We start from the raw sequence: 12,378 nt of genomic DNA, 5'->3' as shown, positions 1-12,378 counted from the left end.
CTGGTCATAATCATCACAATTATGACAAATCATGCCTTGAACTATCTTGCTTTGCATGTAATGAGTCTATCTCATATATTAGTTTCCCCTTTTAAGTTGTATTACTGAAATAAATGAACTTTTGCACGATATTCTAATTTTTTGAGTCACCTGTAGATCAATACTGAGCTTGTCTGACTTCAACACAATCCAACAATAATATGATACAGATCTCATCACTCTAATAGGAACATAAAATATAGAAAACTGATGGCAGAAAAAGACCTAGTGGTCCATCAAGTCTGCCCTTTGAGGTTTCTTTAAAAAAAATATTTAGTTATTAAATAAATGGCTCGTATGGTTAGAATGCTGGGTTGACAATCTGCAAACCTGCATTCGAGACCCGAATACTGCTGTGTGGTGGGGTGAACTCCCATCATTCGCTCCACTCCTGCAGTTCAAAATGGTACAAATGCAAGTAGATAAATAGGTACCAATTTGGATGTCCCCGAGCAATGGTGATATCACTGGCTAATCCTTTCAAACCAGAAACATCTCAGAGCTTCCAAGATAAATATGATGAAAATTTTTAATTTTTAATTGTTTTATCTTTATTTTTTTTCTGGATGATTTTACATGTGCTTATCCCAAACACATTAAAACTTAGTTACTGATGAATGACTCATTATCTAACTTACTATCTCCACTTGGTTCCAAGCTTCCATTACTCTTTTTGTGAAGTAATACTTTCTAACATTACTTTTGAACTTTCCTCCTGTTGGCTTGAGGTTATGCCCCAGTGTTCTTGATTTTTGCTTAAAATATATTTAGATGTTTCAATCACATCCCCCCTATCCCTTCTGTCCTCAAAGCTATACATATTCAGTTCCTCCAATCTCTCCTGATATGTTTTGACCCTCAGACCTTGCATCATATTTGTTGCCTGTCTCTGGACTCACTCAGTCTTATTAATATCTTTAAGTGGTGTCATGCCTTCCTGTGAGCCTGAATCTGTGGAGGAAAATGAACTGGAACCGGACCTTATGGAGGCCGAGAGAGAGGTGTCTGTGGCTTCAGAGGAATGTGGGGAAGAGCAGGCCGAGGCAAGCCAGGGCCTTTCAGGATTGGGTCAGGAGGAACAGGAGAGGCAGAGTTCAGGCGATGAGCAAGGGCCACCCCCACCTGATCCTAGAGCATGGAGAGTGGAGAAAAGGAGGGAACAATACAGGCAGGCTCAATTACTCTGGAGGAGAGCGTCCCACCCTTCTCCACAAAGAACACCTGGAGAGTGAGATTTAAAGAGATGCTGTGGGGAGGGGCATTTGTCAGGAACAAACACTGATTCCTTGGAGGGTTGTGTATTGTTGCTGATCTCTTGTTCTGTGACTTCTGTTTGGAAACCTGGAAACTCTGACTATTGGAATGACTGACCATGTTGCTTGAATGTTTAAAGACCTCGGATTGTATTTTGGATTCTCTCTTTTGAAAACTGCTCAGGCAAGCTTGGATTCAAACAGACTCAATAAGTTTATATTTTCTTCCTTGTTATATCTATGGCTTTGAGTACTTTCTTATGCTAATCAGACTGTATTTGAGTTGGCTGAAAGGGGGGGGCATGTGTGTTCTTTTGTTGGAGGCTTGCCAGCAAGTGTGGGAGCATTTAGGGAAAATTTGGAGCAATAAAACAACTGTTTGAATTGCCAGCTGACTGCATTGCCTCTGTGCTGTGCCCTGGGTCATCACAAGTGGCATTTCCAGAACTGAGCACAGCATTCCAAATAGGTTCTGACTAAAGACCTCATTTTTCCTGCTAGTGACCCCTTAGTGATGCATCCCAAAATTGTTTTTGCCTTCAGAGCTGCCTGGACACAGTTTATTCATTTGCAATTATTTACTATGAGCAGACCTAAATCCTTTTCGTCTGTTGTTCTAACTCTAACCCACAACACTGTATTCTGCCAGAGGATTCTTTTTCCCCAAGTGCACGATCTTATATTTAGACAGTGAACTGCAGTCTCTACATTTTTTTACCAATTTTCTAGCAATGCCCAATTGTTTCCCATGTTACCCCAAACTAAGTAAACTATAGCCAAAATTTTGCAAACCCAACAAATATCATAAAATTATAATGGGATTTCTTAATACGATTTCAGGCAAGAATAGTTGGTGTCCTGTAATAATGAATGATTTCTAGGGGAATAATATTACTGAATTAGCTTTCACAATCTTGTGGGGTTTTGGCAGTTTAATTTTCAAATTTATCTTACTGATTTTAGAGGATGTCATCATTGCCATTGCATGTCATCAGTATAACACAGGAAAAAGTTGCTAATTTCTGCCACAAATCAAAACTGGTTTAGGAGAAGAGTATATCTGTAATATGGCAGCTTATTAGTTTGCTTCTTATTATCATGTCCCCCTTTTTCCCTTATAAAGAGATTATCATTTTTTTAACCTCTGTCATTATCGAAAAATACAAAAACTGCTGTGTGTTATAAAAATGAAACCCAACAGAAAATATTAAGCTCACTACAGTATACAACCATAGTACATTTATAAAAAAATACCATCTTCTTCCAAGAAATATTATAGTTGTAGCAGTAGTAGTTTCCTTAACCATACACAGACTAAAAATTAACACCAAGTTATTTTATACCAAATAATAGCAGGGATTGAGCATTTTGACCCTTTGGATAGTTTGGCATTTTTAAATTTCTTCTTCATTGTTTAATGGAATACAGTCCTGGTCCTGGGAATAGGAAAGGGAGGAACAAATAATTAAAGTAGTTTCATAAAAGATAACTCAAGAACCTTTCCAGTTTGATGTTAGCCTTTTAAGGTAAGTGAGGTCCAAAAAGAGGAATAGCAGGATTTCAGAAATGTTTCCTTATTGTTGCTGGGTATCCAACAGAATCTTGAAAGCCTTTCAGAATTTTACTCTATTACATTTTATACCAAACAAAATTCCCCTTTAACAATTCATTCATCCCTTTCCCATTCCCAGTTCTACATTTAGATTTTATCAATATTTTCATCTTTGCTTATCTGTTGTTGTTGTTTTTTATTATCTCAAAAGCTGAACAGCCTTTGTTTAGTGGTCCCTTGAAAACAGGAAATTATTTATGTATTTGTTTGTGTTATTAAATGTATTTGCCACCTATTTCGCCGTGGGGCTACTCTTTTGAACACAATGTATAAAAACAATCATTTTTTGGAAAAACTTTACCTGTGCTAAACTGTTAATTCCACCTAGATTGTGAAGAACTTCCTAAAGAAGAGAAAACAAAAGTAAGTATGTCAAATGTATTTCCAATTCTATGTACTATTTTATTAGGTTGAGCAGGAAATATATGTCTGTCCTGCCAATTAAAGAGTTCCATCTGGCAGGACCCAGACAGCATGCCTTTATTGCTGTGGCCCCTGCCCTCTAGAACATCATTTCACCTGAGATGAGATTGATTTCATCCCTACTTGTCCTCTGAAAAGTCCCTAAAACATGTTTTTTTCCATCAGCCTTGGGGATCCCATGATGAACATGCACAATGGCTCTGTGATGTCAAGTGCCTGTTGTTTTGCATTCTTGGATTTTGTCACGGGTTATGACTCAGACACTGACTTTTACTTTGAAGAAGTCACTCCAGCATAATCTGTGGAGTACGAGCATCAGAAGATGCAAAGCCAAAGAGCAGTTAAATACTAATGATATAGGTCCTTTATGCCCCAGCACCCAACGAGTACAGAGAAGAGGAGAGCAGAGACATTCCATCAGGTGTCTTACCAAGAAGGCAATAAATATCTTGATACTGGCAGTTGGCTGCAGCCTGATTTAAGAGGCAGTTCTGCAGAAAACAACCATCTCATACTGTATATGGCTTTTTATAACCTTTGTATGATTCTGTCTGTGAAATTATGACCTTTGGATTGGTTGAGAACTATGACCTGGCTCTTTGAATCTTGGACTATTTTTTTTTAATTGAAAAGGGGGGATTGTTAAAGATAAAATGTATTTTAAAACTTTTCAATAAAAAGAATCTTGGACTACAGGGAGTGCAGAATTATTAGGCAAATGAGTATTTTGACCACATCATCCTCTTTATGCATGTTGTCTTACTCCAAGCTGTATAGGCTCGAAAGCCTACTACCAAATAAGCATATTAGGTGATGTGCATCTCTGTAATGAGAAGGGGTGTGGTCTAATGACATCAACACCCTGTATCAGGTGTGCATAATTATTAGGCAACTTCCTTTCCTTTGGCAAAATGGGTCAAAAGAAGGACTTGACAGGCTCAGAAAAGTCAAAAATAGTGAGATATCTTGCAGAGGGATGCAGCACTCTTAAAATTGCAAAGCTTCTGAAGCGTGATCATCGAACAATCAAGCGTTTCATTCAAAATAGTCAACAGGGTCGCAAGAAGCGTGTGGAGAAACCAAGGCGCAAAATAACTGCCCATGAACTGAGAAAAGTCAAGCGTGCAGCTGCCAAGATGCCACTTGCCACCAGTTTGGCCATATTTCAGAGCTGCAACATCACTGGAGTGCCCAAAAGCACAAGGTGTGCAATACTCAGAGACATGGCCAAGGTAAGAAAGGCTGAAAGACGACCACCACTGAACAAGACACACAAGCTGAAACGTCAAGACTGGGCCAAGAAATATCTCAAGACTGATTTTTCTAAGGTTTTATGGACTGATGAAATGAGAGTGAGTCTTGATGGGCCAGATGGATGGGCCCATGGCTGGATTGGTAAAGGGCAGAGAGCTCCAGTCCGACTCAGACGCCAGCAAGGTGGAGGTGGAGTACTGGTTTGGGCTGGTATCATCAAAGATGAGCTTGTGGGGCCTTTTCGGGTTGAGGATGGAGTCAAGCTCAACTCCCAGTCCTAATGCCAGTTTCTGGAAGACACCTTCTTCAAGCAGTGGTACAGGAAGAAGTCTGCATCCTTCAAGAAAAACATGATTTTCATGCAGGACAATGCTCCATCACACGCGTCCAAGTACTCCACAGCGTGGCTGGCAAGAAAGGGTATAAAAGAAGGAAATCTAATGACATGGCCTCCTTGTTCACCTGATCTGAACCCCATTGAGAACCTGTGGTCCATCATCAAATGTGAGATTTACAAGGAGGGAAAACAGTACACCTCTCTGAACAGTGTCTGGGAGGCTGTGGTTGCTGCTGCACGCAATGTTGATGGTGAACAGATCAAAACACTGACAGAATCCACGGATGGCAGGCTTTTGAGTGTCCTTGCAAAGAAAGGTGGCTATATTGGTCACTGATTTGTTTTTGTTATGTTTTTGAATGACAGAAATGTATATTTGTGAATGTTGAGATGTTATATTGGTTTCACTGGTAAAAATAAATAATTGAAATGGGTATATATTTGTTTTTTGTTAAGTTGCCTAATAATTATGCACAGTAATAGTCACCTGCACACACAGATATCCCCCTAAAATAGCTATAACTAAAAACAAACTAAAAACTACTTCCAAAAATATTCAGCTTTGATATTAATGAGTTTTTTGGGTTCATTGAGAACATGGTTGTTGTTCAATAATAAAATTAATCCTCAAAAATACAACTTGCCTAATAATTCTGCACTCCCTGTATTTTGTACTATTCTCTTACATCACCATCACCATCATCATTATCAGTTGGAAGGGGCCTTGTAGGTCTTCTAATCCAAACCCCTGCACCAAAGAGCCTATACCATTTTGGATAAATGGATGTTCATTCTCTTCTTAAAAGCCTCCAGTGATGGAGCACCCACAACTTCTGTAGGAAAGCCATTCCACTGGTTGATTGTTCTCATTGTCAAGAAATTTCTCCTTAGTTCTAGGTTGGTTCTCTCCTTGATTAATTTCTATCTGTTGTTTCTCATCTTGCCTTCTGGTGCTCTGGAACCTGTACACTTGGTTTTTCTTCCCTAAGTGCAAAATCTTCTTTTTCTCTACACTGAATTTATTTTGTTAGATAGGACCTGTGTTCAAGTTTGTCAAGATCCATCTGGATCTTGGGCCTATCTTCTGGGATGTTGGCTATTCCTACCTATTTGGCATCATCTGCGAATTTGATGAGTTCCTCTTCTATTCCCTCATCCAAATCATTTATGAAGATATTGAAGAATACTGGGTCTAAAACAGAACCTTGGGGTGACTCACTGCTTACTTCCCTCCATCTAGAAGCAATGTAATTCCATTAAGCACTGAATATTGAGTGCGGTTTGTCAGTCAGTTACAAATCCATCTGATGGTGATGCTGTCTATCCCACATTTTTCCAGCTCATCAAGAAGTAGGTTGTGGCCCACTTTGTCAAATGTCTTACTGAAATCCAAGTATACTCCTGTTACCAGCTCCTATTAGCAGCAAACTATTTAGGCAAGTGTGTCAGCTACTGTTTTAGTTTGCATACCTTGACTGTTACTTCTTTGACCTTGAGTAAACTGAACTCATCTGGCTCTTCTTGACCTCTTGGCAACTTTTTATATCATTGACAATTGTATCTTTTTAATCTGACTTAGGGAATTGAGGGTGAGTGGCACAGTTCTGTACTGGTTCACCTCCTTCCTCTGAGGATGATCTCAATTGATATTGATATGAAACAAAAGGTCCAAGATCACAGCCCTGCTTTGTGGGGTGTTGCAGGGCTTGGGGCTTTTTCTGCACCTTTTTAATTTTTATGCCAAACAGATGATTTCATCATATATCACCATGGCACAAAATATCATCAGTATGCTGATGACACCCAGTTATATATCTCTGTCCTGGGCAAAGTGAGTGACGGTGTGGAAATTCTTTTGTGATACTTGGAGGCTGTGGGGAATAGACTTCAACTGAACCCTGGTAAGGTAGAGTGACTGTGGGTAGGCCCGCCTGTATCTGGGTGTTTATCATTTTTTATCTTGGATGGTGTTCACTACCCCAGACTGATTCAGTGCGTGATCTGGGCTCCTGGACATGGCTCTAGCTCAAAGAACAATTATCAGCTGTGGCTGAGAGCCTTTGTTCAACTTAATGTTGTGAGCCCACTGAGCTCTTTCCTGAGTAAGGAGGCTCTTTGCTTGATCACTCATGTCCTGATCATCTCCCATTTGGACCATTGTAATAAGCTCTACACGGAGCTACCCTTGAAAAGTATCCGGAAGCTTTAGGTGATACAGAATGCAGCTGCACAAGCAATGTTGGTTGCCCAAAGAATGACACATGTAATACTTTTGCTGCATAAGCTTCACTGAGTAGTATTTTGCTCCCAGGTCCAATTCAAGGTGTTGTTATGATCTTTGAAGTCCTATATGCACAGGGCCAGGTTATCTATAGAACTGTGTTCTTCCTGTTACATCATCCTGTTTCACTTGGTCAGGCAGGGAGGATATGTTGCAGACATGTCAGTAAAAGAATTCCAACTGGTTGGGTCCAAGAAGAGAGTTACCCCCATCGTCTGGAACACTCTCTCCCAGGGATGAGATGGGCCCCTACTCTCTTGGCCTTTCAGAAAGATTTAAAAACATGGCTCTGCTTTCTTGCTTTAGGCTTTCAGCCAACCCTGTAGCTGGTTACTGCCTGAAAGCCCTGCCCTTGCCTTTTAATTAATTTTTAATGTTGAATTTTAATAAACTTTGCCTCTTTTTTAATTTTATATACTATTTCATGTTTTAATATTTTATTTGTACACCAGAGTCCATCTATGAGAGAAATGAGTGGTTTCAAAATTTGATCAATAAATAATAAATACATAAAATTGTGTGAGTCAGTATCTGAAACCAGTAGAACAGGAGGTTTTTTTAAAATTATTTCAGTCTTTCATGATTTTAAATGTTATTAGGTTTGTATGCCACCTAATAACACTCTCATGTTTTTAAAGATAGGATAAATACATTTTCCAGGAATTGCCTGTGTGAGGAAACAAATTTTTGGAGAAGTGGGAGTATATTAGCAAGGCAGAAACATAGAAGGAATGTGTGCTAATTGGAGCAACCTTGAAATGCTTGGTACTCCGCTTTACATAAATTTCTATGATAACGTAACTGATATGCATCATTTCATTAAGACAATAATTCTTTCTTGGGTATAGTAATGGTAGAAGAGCGGGAGGTAATTTGAGGTTTGCTAATTATGAATATCTATGCTTTCATCATCTATTACCTATGTATAACTATATAATTTTTCTCCTTTCCTGAAATATATGAGTGCATAGTTTAGTCTGTGGGAGTCCCTTCCATTATTTTCTGGAGGAATTCCTATATTTTAAATAATTACTAGAGTAAGCCTTGATTATTGGTTTTTGGGTTCTGCATTTGGGTCCATACTGGCAAAGAGAAAATTGGTTTAGAGCAATTTAGCAGAACTGAAAACCACACTGCTCCTCTTTTACTGCTTTGCTGAATTAATTGAATAAAACATTTTAATGCTTCACTACTGCAATAGTGAAAAAAATCAGTTGCTTTAAATTTATTTATAGATTTAGGACAATGCTGACAAATTGAAAATGCATTCAAATCATTCCATATTAGCACGTCAATAATCAGAATAGAATTTACTAACTAGATGTACAAATTGCATAAGGAAATATAACTTGTTATTAGAAAGGCCATTGACTTGCATTAATATTTAACCAGTAGTTAAAGTTGTGTTACAGAATGTAATGCTGAATATTTTAAAAGGTAAATTAAAGACAAGCCAACCTGATAGCATGGATCTCTCATTAATAATCTTATACAAATTAAAATTCTTAGAAAATGGAGGGATGAAGCTTGGTTAGCCCATTCTCTGCAAAAAATAAAAAAATACCACATATTAATAACTCTAGACCAATATATTCTGATTGAGCAACTTCATATTTTTAGCTAATATTCAGACACAGACAAGAAAATAGCATCTCATAAACTGAACCCATACAAATAACTTACTCCCAATTATTTAACTTATTTTTAATTAAACTATATGTTGTTCTAAATTTAGAACAAAATCAAAATTTTATTGCTTTCAAGTTTTAGACTACAAATCAGCAACACAGAACCTCAACCTTACAGGCCTCAGTTTAATGAGTTCAGGCAACCTTCATATGAAAAGCAGATTCAAGCTTCCCCACTATTGATGAAGAGAAATATTTTCTCTTCAGTGCATCCTATGTTTGTGAAACAGAGGGATGCAGGAAACCGTCACCCAAATCAATGCAAAATATATTGATTCTAAACTGAGCAATAGTTCACTTTCTGGAATTTTTGTAGCTCTATTAAATAAATTCATCTCAATATATCTTACTAAAAAGAACTCCTTGAAAATTGTCCTTGGAAATGAATCATTATTAGTTTAGGCAGTTGCCAAAGCCTAACAGCAATGACAAAATTGAATCTAAATATCCCATCCCAATTAATAGACAAGTCCATTAACTCAAAGTTTTATTGATATTTCTGGAAAGGAATAAGTAGGATATGTGGACAAGCCAGCAAAAAGATTGATAAACTGGGAAGTAGGTGTACAGATAAACAATAGTAAGAGGAAGACTAAGGGATAGTACAATTTTAATCTCTTGATAGCATGTGAACTGCATCATAATTATATCATTATGAAAATAAATAAATCACTGCAGAAAACATACTTTGATTGTGACAGACATTTGGGAATAACAAATACTTCATTCCTGCAACTTCTCCATGTCCCAGATTTCAATAGCTTCAACACTCAAGAAAAAAGCCAAATAGGTCTATGTTTGAACTTACCTCATATGGAAAAAAAATCTCATCTTTATTTTTTTTGCAAGTAATTTTTTTAAGTTTTGATTTAACATCTTTAAAATGGCAAATACATAACTATACAATTGTAAGATATATTTCAATTTATTTTCCTCTCACTCATTCCGTCTCAGAAATAGCCCTGATTAAAATGTCAGTTCAAGGATATGCTGGCCATCAAGTCAATTTCTAAAAATAGTAAAAAACAAAGGTGGTACTACTGTAGATATAAATCAACTCCCCAAAATTAGATTATTTGGAACAATCTCTCTGGGCCTATGGCTCTTTTCAAGGTTCTCTCCACAGAAAAGGAGTTATTTAAACTATTTAACAATTGATCTCTGTTTCAGTTAATAAAGAAAAAATAAACTTAATGTAAAACTAAAACATAGCATAAAGCCTTTGAAATTCAGCCAAATTATTCAAATTTTATGAAAAATGGCTATAGCTCAAATGCAATTTAAATCAGGCTTGACCGAACGTAATAGAATTTAGGACTGAATTAAATCCTACACATTTAGTGAGTGTGCTGTGTCACACTGATATAGAATTAAGGTACCGGATCCATGCTCAAATCCTCCTTGATCACATAGTTCACTTGGAAATTTTAGATCAGTCACTATCTCAGTCAGTTTCACTGAATTGTTCTTGTTAGTATAAAATTAGTATAAAATAAAGAGTACCTTTGGGTATTTAACTTTAAGACTTTGTATTCTAGAAATAATTAAACCAGCCAAATGTCAACAAATGAATCTAACTAAATCTGAGAAACCAAGCTGATTTTGGAGGAGGTTTTGAGAATGGAAGGAGAGTAATTTGCCTCTTGACAATTTTCAGCTTCCATGTAGAAGTTTAATTTGACCCAGTGGGAGGGAAGGAGAGACAATCAGATTCTAAGATTGCTGGCGGATTGACAACAGTGTTACTAATAACTACAGGGTGACCAAAGGCCATGGGTTATCCATCCTGTCTTAGGGAAAATGCAGTAATAAATAATAAAACACTTTTTTAAAAAAACAAAAGCTGACATCCACATTTTATTTAAATAGCTTCCCTTCTGTGAGAAGCAATGTACATAATTTATTGGAACATTTGAGGATATAAAACAATCTTGTTTTTCATAGTTAAATTTAATTTAAATTTAATGTTATGTTGCAAGTTGAAACTGTGATATATTAACATGTACTATACATTTTGCATTCATAGACATGATTTTATGGACATTACCAATTTTTCTAGGTACAATAGTACTGTGTGCTTATACTTCTTAAGGAAAAGAATAACATCAGATTAGAATCAGATATAGGATCAAAATGAGTGTTAGCATTCTTGGTTTTTATTCCCCAAATCATTGAATTTTGACAAACAGATCTGCAAAATCAATTTAACATGAATATGGCTTTTTCAAACATCTACATGAAATCACTGCGAGATCATCCAATACCATGGGATGAGATACCATCAGTATTTAGATGAAACTCAGCTCTACATCACCATCTCTGGTTATCAAAATGATGTTGTGGCTGCCCTTCTGCAGTACTGTGAAGGTCTAAATGGGGAACAAGAGATTTGATTTGAATCTTAGTAAGATGGAGTCGCTATGGTTGCAGGGTTGCACTACCCCAGGCAGATTTGGTTAGCAATCTGAGAATTCTTCTAAACTCTTGCTTGAAGGGCAGAGGAAAATCATGACTTAGGAGGGCCTTTGTGCAATTTCACAATGTGTGCCAGTTGTGTTATCTGATCATGAGGCCTTGCACACAGACCCTCATACTCAAATCATCTCTCAATTGGATTGCTGCAATGCCCTCTACCCTTAAGAGTATTTAAAAGCTAGAGCTGGTGCAAAATGCAGCGGCATGGATAGTTCTGGAGGTCCCTAAGTGGTTCCACGTCCAATTCAAGGTACTGATCATCATCTTTAATGATCTTTATTGTATGGGTCCAGGTTATCTGAAGACCCCCAATAGAATTATCTTGCCCCACATGGGAAGGGGCTTACGTGAACCTCATCTATTAAAGAATTTTATCTGGTGGGGTCAACTAGAAGAGCCTTGTCCATTGTGGTTCCTGCAATGTGGAGCACTTTACCAGCGGAGGTGAGATTTATTCCCACTCCCCTGGCCTTCCAAAGGGGCCTAAAAAACCCTGGTTTTCCTGGTTACTTTGGGGCCCTTGCTGGAGATGGTTGTCAGAATAAACAAGACGACTTCACCTTCATCTTGTCCTTCTCCTTGGTCTTAGCTTTTGTGCAACTTGTTGAATTCTAATTGTTTCCATATTTGTTTTTTTTTTCCTGCTTGTAAGAAGCCCAAAGTCACCTTATCACTGAAGTGGGCAGCATAAAATTTAATAAATAAATAAAAACATTGCAACCTTCTTGGAGCTATCTGGAAACTGGTCAAAAAAAGAGAGCAATAACCTCTCATAAGAACTTTACAGTTAGTAACATGACTTCCTTTCACTACTAGAAATCAAAACATAATACAATTCAAGAATGCATAAATATAAAAATCAGGTTCTACTATCAAATATCTATAAATTATGATTTATAACAATTTATGCTACAGTCCTTTATCAACCTGTTCCAATTAATTACTTACATCTGAGTATCCATATAAAGACATGCCTACAAGGGTAGACAAATCACACAGAACGTATCATACTAATG

At 37.2% G+C, this 12,378-nt stretch overlaps 1 protein-coding gene across 1 annotated transcript in view; it reads right to left on the bottom strand.

The window, feature by feature from the left end:
* The window catches only part of NEK10 (NIMA related kinase 10), a 126,442-nt gene that overhangs the window by 107,452 nt on the left and 6,612 nt on the right, over positions 1-12,378 (bottom strand). Inside the window, exons 7-8 of the mRNA XM_083376121.1 lie at positions 8,658-8,742; positions 3,206-3,247 (exon numbers count right to left, since the gene is read on the bottom strand). Coding sequence (XP_083232247.1) covers positions 3,206-3,247; positions 8,658-8,742 — 127 coding nt within the window. The remainder of the gene's footprint in view (positions 1-3,205; positions 3,248-8,657; positions 8,743-12,378) is intronic.

The sequence above is a fragment of the Vipera ursinii genome (genome assembly GCF_947247035.1).
Source record: "Vipera ursinii genome assembly, chromosome: Z".
NCBI lineage: Eukaryota > Metazoa > Chordata > Lepidosauria > Squamata > Viperidae > Vipera > Vipera ursinii.
Note: the sequence above shows the minus strand (reverse complement) of the source record. Positions and strands in the feature narration are given on the sequence as shown.